The 25,397-nt window shown below is 43.9% G+C and overlaps 1 protein-coding gene across 5 annotated transcripts; it reads right to left on the reverse strand.

Moving 5' to 3' along the window:
• LOC117962357 (rho-related BTB domain-containing protein 2-like) lies at nt 1-23,692 on the reverse strand. Of its 5 annotated transcripts, XR_009319796.1 has the most exons (12): nt 23,413-23,692; nt 22,560-22,657; nt 14,215-14,416; nt 13,164-13,267; nt 12,524-12,709; nt 11,151-12,124; nt 10,086-10,204; nt 8,926-9,076; nt 8,698-8,786; nt 8,141-8,246; nt 6,160-7,220; nt 1-6,112 (listed from the first exon to the last, which is right to left on the reverse strand). XR_009319796.1 is itself a non-coding variant. In XM_033996762.3 (11 exons), exons 1-11 carry the CDS (start codon nt 23,608-23,610, stop codon nt 7,006-7,008), a joined length of 2,442 nt encoding a protein of 813 aa, XP_033852653.3. In that variant the 5' UTR covers nt 23,611-23,692; the 3' UTR covers nt 1-7,005. The 5 variants fall into 5 exon arrangements, 4 of the variants coding, with proteins under 4 accessions (XP_033852653.3, XP_058869643.1, XP_034768312.2 ...); XM_033996762.3 differs by having other exon boundaries at nt 1-7,220; XM_059013660.1 differs by lacking the exons at nt 22,560-22,657; nt 23,413-23,692 and adding exons at nt 20,690-20,872; nt 21,259-21,373 and having other exon boundaries at nt 1-7,220.
• Between the last annotated feature and the right edge of the window lie 1,705 nt (nt 23,693-25,397).

The following is a 25,397-nucleotide window of genomic DNA, read 5'->3' on the forward strand; positions in this document are numbered from 1 at the left end:
TTTGTAACACATAAATAAATGTTATTGATTACGCTGTTAAGTTACAGAACATTATAACATAATAAGACTACCATGATACACTTTTGCCATTGTTTGTAATCAGTTATAACGGATATAGTCGGTCTGCCTGTCTCTGTCTGTCTCACGGTACACACTCTTGCCATTAAATTAAATGTTAAATTCGCGGAAAACGTAGTGCAATGGCGCCATCTTGTGGCTAGTCTGAAGTGCAACAGCCACTGCGTTCAGCGCTAGTTAATAGAATGACTCTGTCAGTGATGCAGTGCGTGGTCCGGTGCTTGAGGTCTGGTCCCCACGGCTTTGTAGATATTATAGAATTAACTCCCAATTCTGCATTACAGATAATTGAGACAATAACAATAATAATAACAATAATAATAATAATAATAATAATAATAATAATAATAATAATAATAATAATAATAATAATAATAATACTGCGAACATGCGAAAACTACAAAGAGGCTGTAATTCAATATGTTAACAGAACATTATTCAGCAGGTTTCATTCATAAGAAGAACATAAGAAAGTTTACAAACGAGAGGAGGCCATTCAGCCCATCTTGCTCGTTTGGTTGTTAGTAGCTTATTGATCCCAGAATCTCATCAAGCAGCTTCTCGAAGGATCCCAGGGTGTCAGCTTCAACAACTGAGACCCTGGGAAGCAGAATTAATTCATTCTATCGGGCGACACAAATCTAATGATTGCTGCTGATGGGCTTTTTTTGAATGCAAATGCTCCAGGCTTCAGCGGTCAGAGCTCTGTGTTTGCTGGGATAGCGAGTAAACCTGGGGAGGAACAATCTGTGCGGAAACCACAGCAGACCGTGCTGAAGAAAAACACGCAAGATAATATTAAGCAGGAGAGTCAAGACATCTTACGAGCATGCAGATGTGTTAAAGTCGATCTTTAACTAGCCTTTCGTTGCATGGTGTTGCTGTGTGCGCTCTGAGTTGTTAAATGTAAATATTATTTGCAAATTTGCAGCAGGATTTGCAATGGCTGTGTCAGCCTGTTCTCTCTGGCTGCTAACCTTTTGTAAAACCAGTGAACTGTGCGAAATCATTTTACAAGGAACACATCTTGAGACGCTACACAGATGCGCAGTACTGGAGCGCCCTCTCGTGGTGTTTAAGTTACAGTGGTTTGTTTTTTTAGCATCAAAATCTGATTGCAAACATTTTAAATATTGCATAACTAATTGCATATAAATCATAATAAGGTAAGGGGCATAAAAAAACAAATTGAACCTAGTTAGTCTTTAAAAAAAAAAAAATCCTAGGGTGGCAGTATTAAGATCCGCCACTGTTTAGAGCATTAAAATAGAGCCCAGTGCAGCATGTGTACAGTGTAAGACTTTTGGAAATCATGGTGCACGTGAACACATCAGCATTGTACTAATTTATAGAGTAACAGTGCTTTATGGGACGGCTTCTCAAGATGTCTGCTAAATAAAAATATAAAAGAAATGCATTTAATTTAGACAGAATCTACAAGCAATCAAACCCATCCGTGTTTTTGTGCGCGCGTGCGGTTAGAATCGAGCTTGACTCTGAATAAGCGGGACGTCTAGTGAAAAATAATGAAAACGCTGCTTAAAAATGTAATGAGCCGCCTTGATAAACGACTGGACCAAAACCATGCAAGGAAAACCAACGCACCAGCGAGGTCTCAAATAAGCGCACTTTGCAGGTGATGGGGATCTCGCGTTTATGTCACTCCTGAGAGATTACTGTAATGCTGAAATGAAAGGATATTCCCTCCCATTTGGACAGAATTTTCAACCATGAAAAGCTCACTGCGTCAATAAAACAGCCAGGCAGACAGTTTCTCTCTAACCCTATTTATTACATAAACATTACAACTCCAGTACAACGCAGACAAAACATTCCATTTTTTTTGTAGTTTTTAATTTGAATTCACAGTTCATTTATCATCACAATGTTAATACAGTATTGTGACTGTTTAGCTAAAGCGTGTCCCGTCTCTCTGCGTATCTGTTTTCTCTACAGCAGTGTACCGTGAATCTTTAACACACACACACTGATCATAGACACGCAGAACCAGCTCCTAAGCTTCTGAGCGTCTTATTTTTTTTGCAGTTATATACCTGGATACGAGACCTGGTTTGTGGTTTGCACTGAAAGTTGCCCTGTCTAGCTAAAAATCCTACCTCTAACGCATCTCAGAAGAAGGAGCTACCAAACAGGTAACATATCATGCTTAAAACACTGACAGGAAATGCAGCGTTTTCCTATACCTGAGCGAGAGAGCACCCAAAAACGAACAGATAACTAAATAAATAAGCTCAAGTTGTCTGTTTTGATGTCGTCATTAGGTGACTTGTTTATTTTTTTTAATAAGAATGTTATGTGCTTCCTGTGCTCTGGGTCTGATCACGGAATCGGTCGTCCAGGCGGTGCGGTGCTGTGCATGGGAGCCTTGGTGATGTTTATCCAAACCGTACCAGGGGTGGTTTATCGCGGGGTAACAGGATTTGGAAAGAGAATGGGAGAGATTCCTCTCTTTCAGTAATAAACTCTAATAAGTTTTACCCCAAACCCCCTTTTTTATACAAAGCTTCTATTCATGGCAATGTTTGTCATTGTGTTTTTACATATTTCTTTTAGTGTTTCTGAATCACTATTAAAGTCAGCGGGTGGGTTTGTTGGCTGTTTTGGGTGACCAGTTTGTTACATAAATCTACGACCCTGTCTGTCTGTTTTCCCTACCGTTGCGAAGCTCTGTATACGTTTTCAGATCAGTCCGACAGCGTTTAGGAGTTAGAAGCCTCACAAGCGTTCACTGAAGCAAAGATCCACACAAGAAAACGTATATAAAAACAGCACAAGAGCAACACAAGCAAGTCTGAGCTGCACTGCACCCTGAGGAGGGCGTTCTCAAAGCATGGGACCTTACGCTGTCCACGAAATCAAGATCTGGACCTCAATGAAGCAGATCACACCCTGCTCATAATCAAAGCATATCTTCAAGTAAAACATGAAATACATTCAAATAAAAAGCAGATTTATACTTTTGAAATTTGTAAAAGCGAGTACATTTACTCAAAAAACATTTTGAAAACAACATTGTGACAGACTGACACATCTGACTACCATGTTATTTTACAGTACCACTGTACAGTATAGCACGACTCTGGTTAGCTAAAATAATAATAATAATAATAATAATAATAATAATAATAATAATCATCATTTTATAAAGCACCTTTCATGACAAGTCATCACAAAGCACTATAGATAAGAACACAAATAAAAATAGACAATCAGAAAATATCAAACATTAAATTAAAAAAAGCCAGTTTAAACAAACACGTTTTTAAGGCGAGATTTAAAAACACCCCAGGATTGAGAGTCCCTCATTTCATTGGGAAAGGCGTGCCACAACCTCAGGGCACCGGAACAGAAGCCCGATCACCCACAGTTCAGAGTCGGGTCGTGGGGGGGCACATAAGAGTCCGACATCAGTGGACCGCAAGTTGAGCCAATGAAAGGATCCCAGAACAGGGGTCATAGTGAAAACCCTGGCCGACACTGTGCTCCAATCACAGCAGGGGTCATAGTGAAAACCCTGGCCGACGCTGTGCTCCAATCACAGCAGGGGTCATAGTGAAAACCCTGGCCGACACTGTGCTCCAATCACAGCAGGGGTCATAGTGAAAACCCTGGCCGACGCTGTGCTCCAATCACAGCAGGGGTCATAGTGAAAACCCTGGCCGACGCTGTGCTCCAATCACAGCACTGACAGCACTGGGTCCATTCAGTGAACTCTTTCGGAATCCGTGCATTCCGACTGAGCATTCTGTCACATGTCTGGGGGGTGTGATGTAGAAATGGCATAAGCATGCTGCTCTGGAAAGGCTCCTGAGAGTTACTGGACCTGTAATAACTCTGAGCAAACATTTCTAACTGATACTGGTGGCGCACATGTTCAAGTTCACTCTTAACAGACTTCAGAAATGTTTGGTTGAAGCAACATTAAATGGATACTCTATACAATCTAAATGTTTCTGATATTGAATTTCTTACCTGTGTAATATTCAATGATATGTGTTCTGTGTAAATATCTAGTGTGGATTTTGCTTATTTGCCATGCATATTAACCAGTCCAAAAAATGAGCCAAGGTGCTGCTTCTGAAAAGACTCCTTAAGGGTGCATGGGGAAGCATACCAGTGCTGCACAGGATTTAGGGGACAGTGCTTCACCTATGGGGTTCAGCGTAAAGCGCAACGCTAATATTCTTCCCCAATCTCACCTCAGAAAATCAGCTTTGAGGAGTTTTTATTTTTTTCTGAAACAGAACCAGCGGCTGAAAAAAAGGAAAATGTTTTCTGGAATAGTCCGAAAGCATGCAAAATACCGACGTCCCAAAACGTGAGTGTAATTCTCTTTCGCTGTTTCTCCTTAGATTGTGTGCCAAGTTCACGAATGTCCTTTCTCCATTTCTGTCCAACCACCTCACTTCAGTTTTAAAAACAGCCTCGCTGGTTAAAAAAAAAACCTCCCAGGGATTGCTAGTAAGCCTGGTCAGCAAAGAACTACAATAAAGAAGCGTGGAGAACACACACATGTGTGTGAAATGAATTAGGACGTGCAGTGCCCTGTAACTGCAATTCAAGATGCTTAAAAACATGGCATAAAGCCACCATTAAATACAAGATTTCAGTGTTTGATGCGCTACACACTGTGGGAAACACCAGAAAACACCTAAACTCGCATGCAAGCCACACAAGACCTGACTTAGCAGACAACCCTGACTTCTCACGGGCACAGAAAGTGTACCGACATCGTGCTGCACGTCAACAGGATTCGAAATACAAAGCTGCGCAACTACCGTGAATTTACAATGCAGGTGACAGTCCCCAAGCCGAGATAATATTTCAGTTCACTGCCCCAGGTATCTCATCTTCATTTAGCACTTCAGTTTAATTAAGGCTTTCAAATTGAGCGTGGTACTGTGTAGTCAAAACATTTGCAAAAGATAGCAGGTGCTGTCCAAGTCTGGCATTTTAATGAAATCTCATTCGTTTCAGAATCTCCCGCTGCCTTGTCCTTAACTCTAACAGCTGAGCTAGGTTCAGGTGGCTCAGTTTTTCACATTCACAGCTTTGTAAACATGAACTTCAATACCCTGTAAAGTCTAGATATATTCACACTTTTCCACTGGGGCTGGCCGTTCCATGAACATTTTACATTTGGTTAAATTGTTTAAGTCAATATCAGCCCACTGGTAAGACTTTCTGATGATCAAACTTCAGAGCCCTCGCCACAAAGATCTTTAGCAAGATACTCACAATATATCACCAACTGCCTAGCATAGACAGGAAACTGAACAATTCTACACGCAGTGATAAATAGGGGATGAGGCTTCCCTTCCCAAACGATGTTCAGTGGCAAGGCAGTATTGACCTAACGACAGCTCCAGCACTGGGGCAGCTACTGTGGGATGATGCTGCCATTGGTGGAATGGCTTCCTATTGTAACATGCTACTGCTCTCACAATAGCATGAACACAAACACACTCCAGTCTACTCCATGCCACCTCTGCAGGAGCCCCGCCCATTGTGTCGCCATGGTAGTATTTGAAATTCTAATGGCCACGCCTCCACACTGTGATGTTCCATGTGACTCCATGGCTTGTATTTTGGCTGGCGGCGTTGGAGCAAGGCAGCGGTGACTGCGTACGGCTAGACAGGAAACGGCAAACAACCCAGAATCCGGGGGAATACATCCAGCGAGGGTCAGCCATCCAGCTGTGTTCAAATCCAGCGCGTGATAATTCAGATCAAACGTTACTGTGGGCGGTCCCATAGCTTGCCCCCTTCAGGGTGGTGCAGAAGGCAGTGGACCATGAGAAGGGGCAGCTTGGCGTGGGTATGAACTATCCCAGTGATCTCAACTAACGCATTATTTTTCTTGTTTAGAATCACTCTGGATCTCATTTTCTGTTTAATCGCATCCCGGTGACTTTGTTTTAAAACCTAAAGCTTCCCTTGTTTGGCCTCTATGGTGCTCTGAAACCTGTATCCTGTCTTGGTTCAGCCGGCACACCAGAGTGTAACCATTAACCTGTCCCCCTCCCGCCTGCGACACTCTGCCCCTAGATGATGTAAGACGTGATATTTCTTACTGACTGATTTGGGGGTCAACTCAAGGCTGCGCCCCCTGATAAAAGGAGCAAACTGATCCCTACTATCCTCTTCCCCGTAGTCTACTAACACTGCATAACTGGCAAAGAGTTCTTCCAATTGTCCAACGCGCCAGCACTGTCTAAATAGAGGCCCTGGAGTAGAATGGAACTAGCTGGCCTTCTGAAAGATATTGGTTTGGAAAATCGAATTACTAGCAAACTGTTAATATAATTACAATCACAACAACCCCCTTCCTAGAATTGAACTGATATAATTAAACAGTTAAGAATGCCCTTTCTCTATGACAAAGGGGGAGCCAATGAGTATTTCGCACAAAAGGACAGGTCACCAGAAGCTGTCGACGGAAACGCTTAGAGAAATAATGGTCGTGCTGTAATCCCAACACTGGCTGACACACTGACACTGGCACAGTGGGACCCAGATACAAATGTTTCAGGCTTGGGGGTCCAAAGGGTGTCGCTGTGGAGGTGGGATGGGGGGGTTTGGGGGGTATGGGAAGGCTTGGAGTTTTATTATGATGTATCTCCACAACTTGGAAAGCACTGTACATTATCAGGATGTCATTCTTGAAGAAATCCTTTCCAGTAACCAGGGCTCCTGTTACCCCAGTACACAGACCTCCAACAACACAGACCAGCTGCACGGACTCTCTGAAGAGTGAGAAACACCGGCCACAGTCACGCATTCGCCACAGATCTCAAAGCCCAGGCCCTGTGAGTGGCATTATCGCCATGGCTACCAACACGCCCCCCCCATCCCCCACCCCCTTTGGAACGTCTACCAGGAGAAGGCGGAGCTTCTGAGAGCCAATCAAACGACGGCAGAGGAGCTGTGGGAGGAGGAGGAGGAGGAGGAGGAGGAGGCGGGGGAAGGAGAGCTCCAGAAGAGCCACTTGCGCTTGGACTGCCGTTTCTGACAGAGGTAGTCCTCTTTCTCGCGCTCCCGGCGGGCGCGCTGGTAATGGTCATCTTCCTTCAGGTACCAGACCGGCGGCCAGCGGTGCTTCTCAAAGTGCTCCTGGTTCTCTGGAAGACACAGACGTAGAGATGTGCTATGAAAACGACCAGGCTAGGCGTCCGAGTCGTGATGGGTCTATCCTTATACAGTGTGATCATCACACAAGTCCTGAGCTTGCTGCCAGCCTTATACTTGGACCAAGGAATATGAAATAGTTATTCCCCTGTCATACCATATCTATACATTTTGAATTTTAGGGTTTTAGGTAATAAAGCAAGATTTCTTCCACTATTATTATCTGTTTCTTTAGCAGACGCCCTTATCCAGGGCGACTTACAATTGTTACAAGATCTCACATTATTTTTACATACAATTACCCCTTTATACAGTTGGGTTTTTACTGGAGCAATCTAGGTAAAGTACCTTGCTCAAGGGTACAGCAGCAGTGTCCCCCACCTGGGATTGAACCCACAACCCTCCGGTCCAGAGTCCAGAGCCCTGACCACTACTCCACACCGCTGCCCCTGCTATATAAGGATTTCCACCTAAACCTATTAAAACCAACAGATCTCTTTGGTAATGCCTTTCAGCTATTATAAACCTATTAGCTGATGATTACAGTAGCTTAAAAGTTGTGCCAACTTGAAATAGGAATTAAGAATAATTAAAACCGATTAAAAATCACATGCAATTCTCTTGGTTGTTCAAATAAAGCCTGGTTTGAACGTCAGCTTAAAAATGACAAACTCTCACACAGTAAGCATTACCACAAATCAACCTTACCTTATTTACAATATAACCCAAAAAGGCAACTATATGAACTATTTACAGTGAGAAATCCTGAATCGTGTAATCTGCACTGACCTGACAGCTCCACAAAGTTCAAATAATGCCTTTATATTTGTGCTTCGAAACCCATTTCCCACGTTGCACCCACAATCGCAGTCCAAGCCGCTCCGCAGCGCACAGTGCAAAGCGCGGTACGTACCGGACGATTTGGCCTTCATCTCTCTTGGAAACTTGCGGCAGACGTTGTTGTAGTTGGTGCAGATGTGATGGAGGCACCAGTCTGTGAGCTGGTGGGCACAGTGAAACTGATGAGACAGAGAAAGAGAGGGCGGGATGAAACGACTACAACTGTTGAATCGCCCCCCCAAAAAAACGAACAATCCCACTAGTCATGTGACAGCCGGTCACGCAAATAAATAAAAACAACACATCAAGGCACAGGCACGTTCCACGTACCCAAAATAGCATGCCTGGACATTTTAGTGTATGTATAGCAAATAAGGGCTGTGCTTCAGTGCATATACCGGTTCAAATCATTTTGCTCGATGCATCTTGAGAAAGTTGGTTGCAGCAGGAGCCCTGTGATTGAATTCAGTTCAATGTAGTTTCTCGTCCTGACGATGGGATGAAATATGCTGCACTCCTATCTAAACTGCATGCGTGTCCCTTAACGTTTCCCCCAGGATCAACCCCACTGTGCTGATACAGGCCGAGCCCCTCCACCCGCTCCCTCCCCCGAGACACAGCACCCCCTACCTGTGCCATCTCCAGGTACACCAGCACATCTCCATCAACGTCGGCTCCCATCAGCGCTGACTCCATCAGCACTGTCACTGTGTACAGCTCTGCAACATTACAAAAAACACTGTGAGGCTGCGCACAGGTCTCCAGCACAAATCACACACCATCACGAGACAAGCACAGCACAGAGATCTGCAACACAAGACCCGCACACATCACACACGCCACCACAAGACGCTGTACCTGTGAGCGCAACGAGGTGCGGCAGACACAGGCGGTTTGCCAGCACTATGAGCTCCATGGCATCGAGGTCGGGCCGCGAGCAGAACTGCCCCGTGTAAAGATACTCCAGCACGGCCCGCATGCAGCTCTGAGTGGTGTTGGGGAACAGCACCTGCAACACAAACAACAGCATCGCACTGTCCCTCTATCACAGACTCACACTTTTAGCGGAACACAACTTTAATGAACAGTTGTGAATACAATTGACGATGGGAAAATGTTGAAATGACCGCAGTGGACGGATTCGATTTGTGGCGTCTTGCCCACCGGGCTTAGTGAGACGGTCGCCTAAGAGATATTTTAGGGGCAACAGGAATTTATACCATGAGAGAAGTGACATAGCCCTGGGGCTCTCTCCTCCACCTCTATTATTATTATTATTATTATTATTATTATTATTATTATTATTATTATTTATTTCTTAGCAGATGCCCTTATCCAGAGCGACTTACAATTGTTACAAGTTATCACATTATTTTTACATACAATTACCCATTTATACAGTTGGGTTTTTTACTGGAGCAATCCAGGTAAAGTACCTTGCTCAAGGGTACAGCAGCAGTGTCCCCTACCTGGGACTGAACCCACGACCCTCCGGTCAACAGTCCAGAGCCCTAACCACTACTGTGTTATTTCTTAGGACCGGGTGTATTATCGTATAGAGTCAGTGACCCGCCACAATAGAGAACAAACTGTACTGAAAACCTTTAGATAGAAGAAAAAGGCTTAACACAAGAAATGTATTGAAATGGCAGCAGTGTGGAGAAGTGGTTAGGGCTTGGGACTCTTGACCGGAGGGGTGTGGGTTCAATCCCAGGGTGGGGGACACTGCTGCTGTACCCTTGAGCAAGGTACTTTACCTAGATTGCTCCAGTAAAAACCCAACTGTATAAATGGGTAATTGTATGTAAAAAAATAATGTGATATCTTGTAACAATTCTAAGTCGTCCTGGATAAGGGCGTCTGCTAAGAAATAAATTATAAATGCAAGCCTGGTGGTTATTATTGAACTGTTAATACATAACCATTGATGCATTAGTTTCCTTTCTTTTTGATACAGTCGTTTATAAATTCTGGAAATGCTGAAAAGAAAGTTATTGAGTTTGGGGGTTGGGACTCACCTCCTTCGTGGAGCTCTCCATGAAGGGACCCCCGAACATGGCAGCCATCCAATCGCAGCTGGAGATTAACAGGGGTTTGTGAGCGAGGATCGTCCCGTCATCCAACTTGAACACCACGTCTGAGGAGAGGGGAGCAGCGAATCAATGCTGCCATTCCACAACACACAACGAGCGCCAGGGCTGCTGGTTTGAGTTTAATTTCAACGTTTTAAATGTTTTAAACTGTTTAAGGAATGTCTGTAACCAATCAGAAAAATCATTTTAAGAAGCCTTTTTGCAGCATGTATCTGTGTGTGTAAGACTATACAGCTCTGGCCAAAAGTTTTGCATCCCCCTCTACATAGAATGAACTCATTTTGCTTCATAAAGTCGAATGAAACCTGCTGAATAATGTTAACATATTGAATCACACACCGCTTTGTAGTTTTCCATATACTTTAAAATTTGACATTTCGAAACCTAACATGAAATACTGTACTACTATTATGGCTTCCGGTAGACTTTTGCAAAATCATTTTGTAGTTTCTTTGTTTACATAATGTTTAATAAAAGACCGAAATGATGTTCATATTGTTGTTAAATGTTCTCAATCCTAAAGTTGTAGGTGATGCTAAACTTCTGATCATAGCTGTACATACCCCCACCAAGGATTTATATATAACAGTTCCAGCAATGAGCATCAAGCAGCTCTCTAGCTATGCATGTAAAATGTAACCACCTCCATACATGTCAAGCAGACAATGTGCTATCTATGTATCCATCACAGTAATGACTTTCCTAGACCGCAATTTAAATACAACAAGGATTTTTCTGTTTGTTTGTTTTAAGCAAAGTAAGCGTCGCTTCTGTATAAATTGTGATTGGTAGCCCAAGGGGCAGCTACAATGGCACAATTGTACCACAGTGGTAGCATTCACATATTTTGACATGGCATCAGAATTGTAGCAGTGCCCGTGTTCTGCAATATTTCTCCTAAACCCACTGCATTGCCTTTGCTGGCAAGGTCTGCTGGTGGGCGTGCTAGCTAGGGTTTCTCCAGCGATCCCGGTGGGGTTGCTGCCTCACCGGAGAAGGTTCCCTTGGCCAGGCACTCCTTGACCCGGTTGGTGCGGCGCACGTGGAAGGCCTTGGTGATCTCCTGGTTCATGAAGCCCTCGTTGTTGAGGATGTTGGCCACCATCATGCGCAGGTCAAACACCTCCAGCAGCTCTGCGATGTGCGCGATGTGCATCAGCCTCTTCTCGCGCTCGTCCAGCTGGCCCGTGTACAGGTAGCGCAGGACGGCACGGAACGGGGCCAGCTGCACCGAGGGGTCCATCTTCACCACAGTCATCAGACGCGGGCTGTAGGTCATGGGGTCATCCACCAGCTCCTCCTGGATGCTCACGAAAGCCCGGCTCCAGGAGGAAAGCAGCCGGCCCCTCCTGCCGCTCTCGCGGCCGTCCCCGATCAGCGTCCCATCGCTGGTGGAAATCCTCAGGTTGGAGCGGTCTCCTTCGTCGCTGCTCTCGCACACGTCGAAGCTGGCGGCCCTCATGAGAAGATCCCTGCCAGTCAGGGTTTGGTTCTGCAGCTGGGTTTGGAGACACCCCCTATTGGGAGAGCTCGCGGCCCCTGGGCTCAGGTCCATGAGGAACAGGTCATAGAACTTGGAGGAGGAGGTGGAGAGGTAGATCTTGTGTGCGAAGATGCGCTGCTGGTCCTGCAGGATGAGGATGACGTCGGCGCAGAGAGGGTCTTCCAGCAGCCTGGCCGGGTGCTCCTCGCTGGTGGAGGGAGGCTTGGGCACGGTGATCACGGGCGGAGGGGGCTTGGGCGGCAGGAAGGGGGCTTGCAGCAGGGGCCGCTGGACGTTGCGCAGGTGGGACTTCCAGAACTGCAGGTGGCGGCGGGAGATGAGAGCGGCGCGGATGGCGTTATCGAAAACGTCCTTCACCCCAAACTGTGCCACCACGCTGGTCTCGTAGTAGGGCACCCCCAGCTCCTTCGCCACCTCTCGTCCCTTCTCCGGGGCTAGGATCTCGTTGGACTTGATGGGTCTGGGGTGGGGCGACACACCCGATTTCATTATAAGAATACATTTACACAACACATCCATATTACAACCGAGCATCATTTTTTGCAGTAAAGAATAGGAGGAACAGAGAATCTGTTTTAAGACTGGACGACGTTTCAAATTCCATTCAGTGCATATGCTGTCATTGTTTTGTGAGTGGGAATGTGCAGTGGAGGGTTGGCATGTGGTAAAGATGTGATAGTCGTAGCTTAACGCCATGTGCGACTAGCTCAGGTGACCCTTTACAGGTGCACCTTCTATTGCGTTTGGCCAATGCACTTGGAACGGTTTTTATCAGATTTGTTCAGGTCTGTCCACTCTCATGAAACAACGACTTTAGCGGCTCCCAGGGAACCCATGACTGAATGCAATACCAGCCCACCTGGCTAGGGGGCGTCGTGCCCGGTTGACGGCCTCCAGGTCTGCGTAGCGGAGATCCAGTTGGCAGCCCACCAGGATGACAGGCGCTCGGGGGCAGAAGTGTTTGATCTCGGGGTACCACATGGTCTTGACGTGGTGTAGGGAGTTGGGGTTCGCGATTGAGAAACACAACACCACAACATCAGACCTGGGGGGAGACGGAGCTAGATGAATGGGAAGCTCAAGAGCTCTTACAACCCCTTCATTTTTATAGACTTTTAAAACTATTATTTAAAATCTTACAGCAAAATATGAGCAATGGGAGTTCTCCATTAAAATGTCAAAAGCACAACATGCAAATGCAACATTCATAACAAAATACTCCCAGTGGAAATTAGAGACTTATTTCTTTAGTTTAACCGTTTCAATACTCTCCCGAATTCCCAGTACTTAATCCTTTATCATTTGTAATATATTGAGTGGGCTTCAAAACTCCAAGAAAAGAAAAAAAAATGTAGTTCTCAACACATCATTTACTTCCCGGACCACGTCAAAATATAATTTAAGAGCTGCTTACAATTTGAATCACCCCCCCCCACCCCCCCCTCCTTTATTCTCACTCCATCACCACCCCAAAAACATTTTCGGAGAGCCGGCAATACCTTCCGTAAGCGAAGCGCCGGTCCTTGTGGTGATCCCCGAACGTGTCCCAGAGACGTAGGGACACGCTGACTTCATCAACCACGTCACGGGACCGCTCCAGGACCTGGCGAACGCAAAAAAAAAAAACGATTTAACATCCCCAGTTCGAATGTCATTGAAAGTCACCCCAATTTGATCGAAGGTCACCTCTTTACACCTAACTTTACCAGGCTCCTCGACGCTGGAGTCAAGGCCCAGGCTGGACTCGATGGGCATTTCACCAGCAGGGGTCGCTGTAGTGAACAATCCCCAGCCGGTTCTCCTCCCTAACCCTCAGAGCGTACCAGGCCAACGCAGAGCCAAGATTGTCAACTTGTATCTGTTTATTTGTTTTCAGATGTACGGACTTCAAAGATATACATCTTTTTAATGGCTTATAAACTTTTTCTAATCCCTGATCCATAACTATGAAACACTCAATAGTGCTGAATTTAGAAATACCTGACGGACGTTTCAACTAGATTGAGGGACTACAGTGACGGACTCCGCCCGATTGAGAAAGTGTGACAGGTCTCTTAATGGTCACATTAGGATAGGTGGGCAGCAGTGTGGAGTAGTGGTTAAGGCTCTGGACTCTTGACCGGAGGGTCGTGGGTTCAATCCCAGGTGTGGGACACTGCTGCTGTACCCTTGAGCAAGGTACTTTACCTAGATTGCTCCAGTAAAAACCCAACTGTATAAATGGGTAATTGTATGTAAAAATAATGTGAGATCTTGTAACAATTGTAAGTTGCCCTGGATAAGGGCGTCTGCTAAGAAATAAAAAATAATAATAGGTGAGCATGTGCTAATTATCAAGGAATGGGACATTAAGCTTTCAGAGGTGTGAGGGGCTAATCAGTTAAGTTCTTGGTACATGTAATGAGTCTCAAACCATTCCAACATTTGAAGACATTGAAAACGCCTTCTAGTCAAAATGTTTGTCATTATTTTTTAGCCTACAGATCAGTGCCACAGTCTGTGAGGTAACAAGCAGGCGACCAATGGGAGGGTTGTGGGCGGGATACTGACCTCTTGGCAGACGCGGTATTGGTCGATGGCCCAGACCGTGGGCACGTGCGTGGCGAGCATTTGGTACTGAGTCAGCGTGGCGTTACACGCCCGGGCACAGATGAGGCGGGTCTTTCCGACGGCGTTGTCTCCGACCACCACGCACTTGATAGTTTCAACGTTTGGCCTTTCATAGTCCATGTTAGAATCCATCAATTGGGACCTGAAGGTTGAAAAACAGGAGTGGAAACCGTCAACAGCAGCAGAAACGCCCTCTGAAGAACTATAAAGAAAACAGACATCCGTGACACTCTTCTGTGCCGTTAGTGGCTTCACTAACAAGCGTCTTGGGGATATTAAAGTCAAAGAAAACCCGAAGTAAAATTTAAGAAAGGCTTTTGAATATTGATGGTAAAAGGTAAGAGAAGATTTTCTGTAATAGTGGTCTTTCTGTCTTTCTCCCTGTCTGTCTCACTCTACATGGTGCTCACAATAACTGCCTTGATTTTCCAGGCTTCACCGCACCTTGATCGCCCCTCCTAGCCTCGGACCGACATTGCGGACGCGTTTGGCTTTAATCTGCAAAACTGTTGCTTTTCTACACCCGGTGTATTTGTACCTTTCACATACCGTGCGATTGTTACACGGTTTCGAGAGCCCGCTGCATGGGCGTGCTTTGTTTTTTTTTAATTCTGTGTCTGATGTCTGAGTTTAGTTCTCTCTAGCCTTTTCAGTTTAGCGAGAGGGAAAAAAAAAAAATCCAATCTTCAGTGTCCGTTTTGGTTTCTATTGCTGCAGTTAAACTGCTGCTGCTATCTCTCTGTGCGCTCTGCAGGGATAAACTGAAATCCCTCGTGCCTCCTCCCACTCACTGCAGTTCAGTGCTGTGTCTCCCGGAAGGGAAGAGCCATGCATTATTCAGCAGGCTTGAACAGTCTGTGCTCAACGCTGAGCAGTGCTGCCAACCGCAAAGGGGAACCGAAAAAATAAAAACCATGCACTTCCAATGCTGCCTAGCAACAGCGTGCCATTGGCCGGAATTAAAAGCAGGCTCGTTCCCATCACAGGAGGCCTTTTTATTGTATTTCAGGTGTCACCCTGGCAACTGTCCTTTCTATTCTCAGGGACAAAAGCCCCTGCATAATTATAATGATCCTGATTCCCAGGTATCCATAAAGCAAACACCGTCCCTCAAAAGAATGGTAGGGTGTGGCGGCCTGTTGGTTATGAACCTCTCTCTACAGTAATGAAGATACCAAGACGTGGGGTAGACCCTTATCACAGCGGCAGCCCATTCAGACTCGAAACACATTGTTCTCGTTCGAAAGTAACGTCTGCGTGGGTTTGCAAGGACCGCCAGCCTGACCAAGCTGAAGCTTCATTGCTTTGCAGCACTGTGAAACTTTTACATGACTGTATTCTGGACAGACACATTCTTTAAATGATTTCCTTCTGAATCTCGTTGTGAAACATCAGTAACTTGCGTCGGATTAGATTACGGGCAGCAGTGCGGAGTAGTGGTCAGGGCTCTGGACTCTTGACTGGAGGGTTGTGGGTTCAATCCCAGGTGGGCTGTACCCTTGAGCAAGGTACTTTACCTACATTGCTCCAGTAAAAACCCAACTGTATAAATGGGTAATTGTATGTGATATCTTATAACAATTGTAAGTTGCCCTGGATAAGGGCGTCTGCTAAGAAATAAATAATAATGTGGAAACACCTGCCAGCCAAGCACCTGCTATCGAAGTCTGTCAGATTTACAGTTGTGATTAAAACAGGGAGATTTGTCCATCAGGGTTTCCGACTAACAGAAGACTCAAAATGCTGCTTGTTCAGGTTTGCCAGACTTCATTACTGAGCCCTGCTTACTTGGTTCTTAAGAATTATCTTGAGGATGCTGTTTGAAAGAGGAAGGTTCAGCTAATGGTTTCTCCGCTCGGGGCAGTTGTTTTAATAATCACCCGCTTTTAATTAACACCCGTTCTACTGTCCTTTCTTTAACTGGGAATTTGGTGGGTAATTTCTCGTGTAATAGAGTAGGAATTATACTTTTGCTTTCCAGCTAATTCAAAATGAAATAATATTTCACTATTTAATTTTGAAATCCAATCTAAAAAGCCATGCTTGTCCCAGCACTGTTCATTTAATGGGTGCAGGTAGGAATTTAACCCCTGGATAAGCCATGCAATGGGATAACTGACACCTGCACAAGAAGTCACTACAGATGTGTTCAAGGGGATTATAAACCCAGACTGGCATTTACCAAGCCCATGTGCCAATCCAGTTTACTGCTGATTTTAAATTATTAAAATGTATTTATTGACTGGACCTTTCTTGCACCCCAATGGAACTGGATAAGGGTGTCTGCTAAGAAATAAATAATAATACAAATAATAGTACTGGTATTTAGCACTGAACTCACACGTGGAAAGAAAATACTTTTTTTTTTTTTTTTTTAGAAATATATTTTAAAGATAAATGCGTACGTTATGCAGAATATATATGTTTATGTTGATTTCACATTGTTTAAATTCACCTATTGTAAAGCTATAAATATATAGACCCTATAAAACATAATGAAAATATATTTTCTTTTAAAAAAATAATAGGTCAACAATACAATATTGTCCTTCTGGACGTTTCCCTTAGTAAAAGCATTGCACAGAGAATAAATAAATCACAGAGAAAGCAAGAGCAAGGGGTAGGTAAGCATTGTAAAGCACAGTGAGGTATGGTTAAGCATATTACCTGGCAGATCAGTGTAAACTAAATGCATACTATAAGCATCCACGTACGTAAATACTGCGGTAAACCTGCAGAAACGTCATTCCGTTGTTATATAAGGAGGCTGTGTGGTCCAGTGGTTAAAGAAAGGGGCTTGTAACCAGGAGGACCCGGGTTCAAATCCCACCTCAGCCACTCATTGTGTGACCCTAAACAAGTCACTTAATCTCCTTGTGCTCCGTCTTTCGGGTGAGACGTAATTGTAAGTCGTCTTGGATAAAGGCGTCTGCTAAATAAACAAATAATATATACAAAATTCTATTGCTCTTTTTTTAAACCCGGGTTTAATAGATAAGAAAACTGAGCAATACTTGAGTCTATAGCCCTAATAATTTATGTGCCGACTATGCTGTAGTTTTCACTCCACTACAGAATTATGACGCCGGCTTTATATAACACCGCCTTATTTATTCTCTGCTAATTTAATTATATTGTTGTTGTTTTTAAATAAAATGGCAGACTGAAAAAAAAAACAACAAACGGCGTTTGCTTACCTCGTCCCGGTGAAGAAAATGGTGGTGGTTTTCTGTTCGTTTTTGATGTCAATATTATTCCAATATCTGGAGTTTCCAAGGAAACGGATTTTATTTCCTTTCTTTAGATGGTCGCTTAGCAACCACGAATAAACCGCTGTATTATAATATTTAGCATTCTGTGAACAGCGGCGGGATAATCTGAGTCAAAGAACAAAGATTGCTGCTTCCTTCAGCCAGTTAAAATAGTTATTTCTATAATTTGCAAAATTTAAACACAAGCCACTACCTATAATAATAATAATAATAATAATAATAATAATAATAAGCTATGTGCTATGAGCCTCTTTTTTTTAATCCAATCTGTAATCGATATTGCTATAGATCAGCGGCCAAAAATCCAAACATGCATTTGCAAAGTGATCCTCTGGTGTTTGTTGAGAGCGAGTCTGTTTGCCAAGGTGACAAACGCCATTCTGTTATTTAAAATAATTGTATCTGAAGCAACCCTGTTCCCGACAACTATCTATAATAGCGCAATTCATAAAACCACGACAGTAAACCAAATGCCGTCCGAGCAGACACAGTAATAATTTAATTGGTTATTAATAACTGTCGCGTTCTGGTCTTTGAACGGAAGGATTTAGAATAATAATTGTTTTTCAGTAAATCATACATCTTATTTTTATTTATTTTAGCGAAAATAAATAAAATAATTTCTGAATCTCCCTCCGTCTACCTCGCCTAGCTGCTGTAAAAGCTCTATTGCTGCAGAGGGACGCCACAGTTCATTCATAAAATATATATATACATATTCCCCGCCCCTTTAGAATCCAAGCGCACCGATTAGTTGAAATGAGCCCCCAGTCTGCCACTGATTGGCTTCCGTGGTTGTCCGTCACGGGCGGTGTGACAGGTGTAAGTGAAGGTGACGCGGGCTGGTCAGTTCAGCTGCAGATGATGTCGTTTTAAAATGAAATCATTCGGTGACCATCATCGTGTCGGATATTTTTGGTCAATGCAGAATCGTTTCCGATGCTGTTATTAGATACTTTAAAACGCACTATTTATTATATAGAATATAATTAGAAAGGAGACAGAGCTTAGACTAGTGATCACTATTAAAATAATTGAGTACTCTATTATTATTATTATTATTATTATTATTATTATTATTATTATTATTATTATTATTATTATGTGCTTTGATTAAAAAGATGTGTTGTTTTTTTTTTACTATACACTGGGACCAAGGTGATGTCTGTGGTTCTAGCTGTCAGTCTGTCCGTCCTGTTTGTCCCCCGAGCCAGCCTTTAGTGCAGACAGCAGCAATTTCCAACGGCAAGCACTTGGACTTAATGTGACAGGAAAATCCTTTCCCACAACAACTCCGTCTTCGTACTAGCCGGCTGACTCAGCGTTTCCCATCACGCGTGATCTTCAGTGCCCGTGTATTTGAAGAGCCATTTTTACCCTCCTTCTTCAGTCTCTCTCCGCGCTGCCGCTTAAAGTATTCGCTTAGACTTGAACGCTTCTTTACTGTAAAGACCCACTGCCGTCAGCGCTGTGTTCTAATTCTGCTGTTGCTGGGTTACTGGTGAGCTAACGTCACCTCTGAAACCCTTTTTAAATTGGGGTGGCTGGTCAATAGGGGTGCATTGATTCCTTGCTGTTGGGATGAGTGGAGATGCTTTCTTTACAAGACACGTGGTCTCATCAGAGCGGTCTGTATCGCGGAAAATAAGTGTGAACACTCTTCTCTCACTCATTAAATACGGTCTAGTAACAAAATAATCCTGCATTAAACGATCATTTGATCTAATTATGCATCATTTTACCGCATTTAATCCTGTACTTTAGAGTACTGTAATCTGTCAAGTGTTATTTAATCTGTAGTATTTTGTATTTAATTATATCCTGGTGTAACTATCACTGACACTGTTATCTGCTCCGATATTGAATCGTATTTTGTCATATTCTTGTACTTGCTAGAACCAAAGTCATTGTATTTATCTTGCTCTTAATTGTATTATTACTTGTACTGTGATTCTTGAAATGTATTTTTGTTTACGACTTTAAGTCGCCCTGGATAAGGGCGTCTGCTAAGAAATAAATAATAATAATAATAATAATAATAATAATAATAATCATGCTAGCAGCCCATCAGCGCCCTCTCCTGTATAGTGACACATATTGCACCTCAACCTGCATATCGCGATGCACATCGAATCGGGACAGAAACGTATCGCTCCAGCCCTATTGCTCAATATAAGGAAGAGACTGGCCCTCCATACTGTGTCTCCACCCCAGCTCTCTGTGTTGTGTTCTTTACCCCAGCAGCTGCACACAGACATCAAATAAGCCAGTGGAGCTGTCTAATCTCCTGACCACAGCAGAACGCATTCCCCCGTCAATCGATACTGGCTGAAGCTGCAGGCAGCCTTGCCCATTTCCTGAAGTCCGCAGTCTCACCCTTATCATAGAATAACAGCTGCAGCACAATTCAGGAGCTCAGGGAATGCATCACTTTTAATGGGAAATAATCATGTGACTGTTACAAGATGAAAAACTAAACACCGTCAGCGTGCTCAAGAGAACTCGAAATACTTAGTTGTGGTTTTGTGAAATGGACAACAACAAAAAAAAGAGTTTAAACTGAAGAAAACACTTTGGAAATACAGTATCCAGGCGTGTTACCATTACCAGCAATGAGAACAAAATGTTGCATTGCCCAGACAGCGGTTCTGGTCCGTCAGCACACTGAGATTGAACAGCGGGTAGAAGTCTGTCTGGCTTGCTTGTGGCACTGTGTTTCAGCCTGGCCTCCCGTATACACGCCCCTGACCCAGGTGAGTAGTGAGAGAGAGGACGCTGTCAGAGTGATCCCTCCAAAAACATTAATGTGTAGCGTCTTCATAAGGTCAAATGAAACCTGCTGAAAATCTCTCACATACACACCTGTACATACATGCATATAGCTACAGAGAGGCCCCCACTCCTGGACTGTAAACCTTTCCAATCTATCCTTCACACAAAGACCTCTGGAAAGCCCTCTTTGTGAGGACTCATTCACAGCATACTGCTTGCAGCCCTGTATGCTTTGCATAGCGCATTTTCATAATGCTAATAAATCTGGCACTCTAAACACCGACACAGGCCAGGGTTTCCAGGTGCTACCCGAGAGAGATCCCCAAGATGAAGCAAAGCCGATGGAGAGGAGAGATATGAGCATCACGTACCGTGCCGTTGTGAAGGGCTGCATTGGGCTGACTGGAGAAGCGAAGCGAGACAGACCCCTCCGGCGCGGCGCGGGGATCAACACAGAGCCTCGTTTCCCCGGCAGGCGGTTATATAAGCAGGAAGTGACTGATGTCAGGACCGAGGTTACAGATTAACAGCAGCTCATGTCAAACTGCTGAGGCCTGTGAAAGAGCAGAGAGCCACACAGCTTTGTGCTGTGCAGAGCAGAGTCTCTCTCTCTCTCTCTCTCTCTCCGTCTCTCTCACACTCTCACTCTCTGTGTCTCTCTCCCTCTCGCACTCTCTCTCTCTCTCTGTGTCTCTCTCTCTCCCCCTCTCACTCCCCCTCTCTCTCTCACCCCCCTTCTCTCCCCCTCTGTCTCTCTCTCTCTCTCCCTCTCTCTCTCGCACTCTCACTCTCTCTCTGTCTCTCTCTCTCCCCCTCTCACTTCCCCTCTCTCTCTCTCCCCCTCTCTCTCTCACACACACACCCACCCACCCCCCCCCTCTCTCTCTCTCTCTCTCTCTCTCTCTCTCTCTCTCTCACACACACACACACACACACACACCTTGTGGAATCACACTGGTTTGATGCAGTACAGGAAAGCAAAGCCGGAACCAGCCTACTCCATAGAGACAGCCCAGACGGATTCAGAACAGGTATGATCATCTTAGGGGTTTCTTTAAAGACGCAGGGATAGACACAAAGAGAGCATGACACCCGAATGCTTAACTTGAAATCAGTGTGAATAGGAGATAGTGCATGCATGTGGATACATAACTGGTTAAAACTTAGAAAGCAGAGAGCAGGGTGAGGTCAAATTCGAGGTGGGTATTTCAAATATTTTAAAAAAAAGTTACAAGTAAATAGCATGTGGCTATAAGGGGTTCAGGACTTTACTAAAAGACTGATTAGATGCCATCTTAACTGAATGTCTCTTAGCTCAGAGTATTGATCCAGTAAGAGCCTTACAGTTTCCTGGCTTGATCTGCCAAGAAAAGCATTTTCAATTGGATTGATATCAGGTGAATTGGGGTGGCCGAACCTTCACTGAATTCGAGTGAGTCTGCCAAGAAATCCCTTGATGGTGGTAATACCATCTCCTCCCAAGCAAAACTATCTACCGCTATTTAAACAGGACAACCCTGCACTCTCCAGACGAGCGCCTCAACCACAGAAGAGCCAAACAGCAATAGAGCTTTTACCGTCACTGAGGACATGCAAACATGTACACGACTCCTCTGATAGATTCGCATAGTCCAGCCAGCCTCTCCAAGCCCAGTGACTGTTCATTCGACTCATCAAACAGTTAAACCGAGGAGGCAGATCGGTCTAGACTAACTATAATCATTTATTTGTGACTTGCCATCACGCAGCGTTGCGATCTTGTGAACCTATAAACTGTAAATCCAATAAGCAGGAGTTAACAGGTCTTAGTGAGCTCACAGTTCCATTATATCAGGAACTCCCGCTGTGTCTGTAAATCAGTTACCTCTCAGCTTTGACACACACCAGCCAGCGCGTAAATGTCACACGATGAAGGACCCTCGGTTTGTATAAAGATTAACCCCGAGTAAAGCCCTGCTCCTCTCCCTCCCTCGCTCTCATCTCCACCTCCCTCAGTTAATGACGCAATGCACAAAGTCTGACACATGGAGATAGCCCACTTCTGTGCTCCGTCCTTTTAAAGAAATCAGCAACATTATCACTGACCTTTACCCCCTCGTGACTGTCATCTTGCTTTTTGCTTCCTGATCTCCAGAAATCACGTGACCGCATAGAGTCGAGTTGAAAGGTCATAACATCACGTGATTTCTCAAAATCAGGAAGCGATCAAAAAAAAAAAGTTCCAGGTGTATTTGGACTTACCTGAGCAAGCCAGTGGCCAGGAACATGACTGATCTGCTTTCAAAAGCCCAGTCGATGTGATTAATCAGTGGCTGGGTGGTCTGCCTGCGTTCAGGGCTCTGAAAAACCAAATGCATGCAGCCATTTCACAAACTGAACAGTACGTTATGAACAGAGGCTTTCCTTTATCACCGGCACAGCCTTAAAACACAATACCTGCTGATATTTACTGTAAACAAACAGCAGATTAAAAAGAATACCAAACACAGTGTGGGGAACAAAGACCAAACTAATCACATCACCAGTGTGCATAACTAACCCTTGCTGAAGATTACTGTGGTAAAGTGTAGTACAGCCTGGGCAGGTCAAAACCACGATAAAGGAACAGCTGCATAGCAAGGGAACAGCGCAATGAAAACTCAAACTAGGTCACAACACACTTTGAATTGGAAAGCTGCAGTTTCCCACAATCCTGTGCAAGTGCACGCTGTGGGCTGGTTTCACAGGCCCCCGGTTGACACTGATCTGGGATGGCCCAATGTTATTTTAGGTTTAACCAGTCATGAATTAGAATTCCCTTCTCCCTCCCCTCCCTTTTGTGAAACTGCTTTGTATTGCAAAGCTGAGATTTTCATCACAGGCTTATAAGGTTACAACCTTCTCAAGTCTGTGAAATATTTTAACCTTTTCAACAGCTCACCTGCTCCCTGTAAAATGTTGTCAAAAAAACACCTTGTGAAAAACAAGTTTCACTTTAATACCCTTTTAAAGTTTACCAGCGTAAAAAAAAAAATAACATGGCACACCAAGTTAAAAGAAAAAACTAGGGAACGCTGCAAAATGTGCAAATTTAGCATGGTAAACTTTTACCAACCTTTTCAGAGTTGAAATCTTGCCTGCAGTTGTTCTCTACAGGATTCGTTGTTGAGCAGCAAGCTGGTCTTTCTATGTTTCCATGTACAGCAGGTGCATTCCTGTACTGTTCATGTGACCTGGGCAGCTCAGCCACCCTATGCACACTCACACACACACACACAGGCACGCACACACACGCAGGCACGCACAACCACATTGCCTTAAGGATGTGAAACTCAGAAGCTGCTGATGGAAATGCTGCTGCCTGTGAGGTAACAAACCACACCTACTGCATCAGCAAACACAAGTTGTTTAACTCGTTAGTTATTATTATTATTATTTATTTCTTAGCAGACGCCCTTATCCAGGGCGACTTACAATTGTTACAAGATATCACATTATTTTTACATACAATTACATTATTTTTTACATACAATTACCCATTTATACAGTTGGGTTTTTACTGGAGCAATCTAGGTAAAGTACCTTGCTCAAGGGTACAGCAGCAGTGTCTCCCACATGGGATTGAACCCACGACCCTCCGGTCAAGAGTCCAGAGCCCTAACCACTACTCCACACTGCTGCCCTTAGTTAGTGCAGATAATTATATATATAAAACACATACCTATAATGACATTAATATTCTTTATATATATTATATTAATGTCGTTATAGGCATGTGTTGTTACCTTACCTAGGCATTGCAGCCTAGACTGAAGTCTGTTTGCAAAATGCTCAAGCCGTTTCTAGTTGTGGCTTACAAGACATTTTTTTACAGAATAGGAGATTAAGATTGTACAAATGAATTAGGCTATACCAAGTCTGCACTACGTAGACCTACACTGGCAATTTTCAAAAAGAAATTAAAAACATACGTTTTATATCTTTATAATATTTTTTTTATATAGTTTTATTCCTATTTAGTCGGTTTGAGTTCCTCATGTGTTGCTTTTCTTTGCTTTTGTCCCCCCATGGTTATAGTTTATCTTTCGTGAGATTCAGATAGCTACAGGCGCTGTGGTATTTATACAACTTGTCAGCCTATAAAACTGATGTGATAACTCATGCAATCTCAAGCTATGGAGATAACAGCATGTCCAAGGTAAACTTGCACAGGGGTTTCACAGCTTTCCCAGAGGTTTTACGATGCATATTCTCTACCATGGTTTGCCCTGTTTTGTTTATTTTTTAATATGCTATACCACACCTCTCTGGGCTTTACTGCCTGCCTGTGCTTTACCATGCTTTTACTACACTTAAATAAGGGAAATGATGAGTGCATGGACAAGGCAGCAGTGTGGAGTAGTGGTTAGGGCTCTGGACTCGTGACCGGAGGGTCGTGGGTTCAATCCCAGGTGGGGGGCACTGCTACTGTACCCTTGAGCAAGGTACTTTACCTAGATTGCTCCAGTAAAAACCCAACTGTATAAATGGGTAATTGTATGTAAAAATAATGTGGTATCTTGTAACAGTTGTAAGTCGCCCTGGATAAGGGCGTCTGCTAAGAAATTAATAATATTCTGGGGAGCGGATTTCAAAGTCCTCTTTCAGATGATCGTTGACACTGTTATGGCAGGTGTTTTATTCCAACCCCTCTGTGTTCTAGTGAACTGAAGCACAGATCTGCGCATTTATTAGCTCCCATGACTGTTAAGTAACTCTTTGTTTTGATGAATATTTCAGTGAGCTCTTTCTGAGTTACGAAACAGTGTCTCTGCATGCTCCTAGTGTTCACTCCAATGCAGTGGAAGAGAGGTCGTTTTGGAAGTTTCCACGGCAACACAACACCGAGAGAAGAAAGATCTCTCACCGCCTTATTAGTGGAATGGCCTTAATGCTGACGGGACATAGTCAAAAACTTTGTTTAAGAATGTTATTTATTTTAGTTTTGCTCTATATAATTTATTTTAATATATTGTTTTGGTTTCTAATATATAAATATTGAAATGATTGCAAAATTCATATAGTAAGCTGATCCATAAAGAAACAGGTGTATTAAAAATG

This window comes from Acipenser ruthenus, chromosome 46 (genome assembly GCF_902713425.1).
Source record: "Acipenser ruthenus chromosome 46, fAciRut3.2 maternal haplotype, whole genome shotgun sequence".
Lineage (NCBI taxonomy): Eukaryota > Metazoa > Chordata > Actinopteri > Acipenseriformes > Acipenseridae > Acipenser > Acipenser ruthenus.

What these genes read in the sequence shown, in the direction of transcription:
- LOC117962357 (XM_033996762.3), bottom strand. Translation starts at nt 23,610, where the DNA reads ATGTGGTTGTGCGTGCCTGCGTGTGTGTGCGTGCCTGTGTGTGTGTGT. An exon ending in CGGCGCTTCGCTTACGGAAG is followed by an intron (nt 12,710 to 13,163) that starts GTATTGCCGGCT and finishes GTCTCCCCCCAG; the next exon opens with GTCTGATGTTGTGGTGTTGT. An exon ending in TGTACCTGGAGATGGCACAG is followed by an intron (nt 8,247 to 8,697) that starts GTAGGGGGTGCT and finishes CTGTCTCATCAG; the next exon opens with TTTCACTGTGCCCACCAGCT.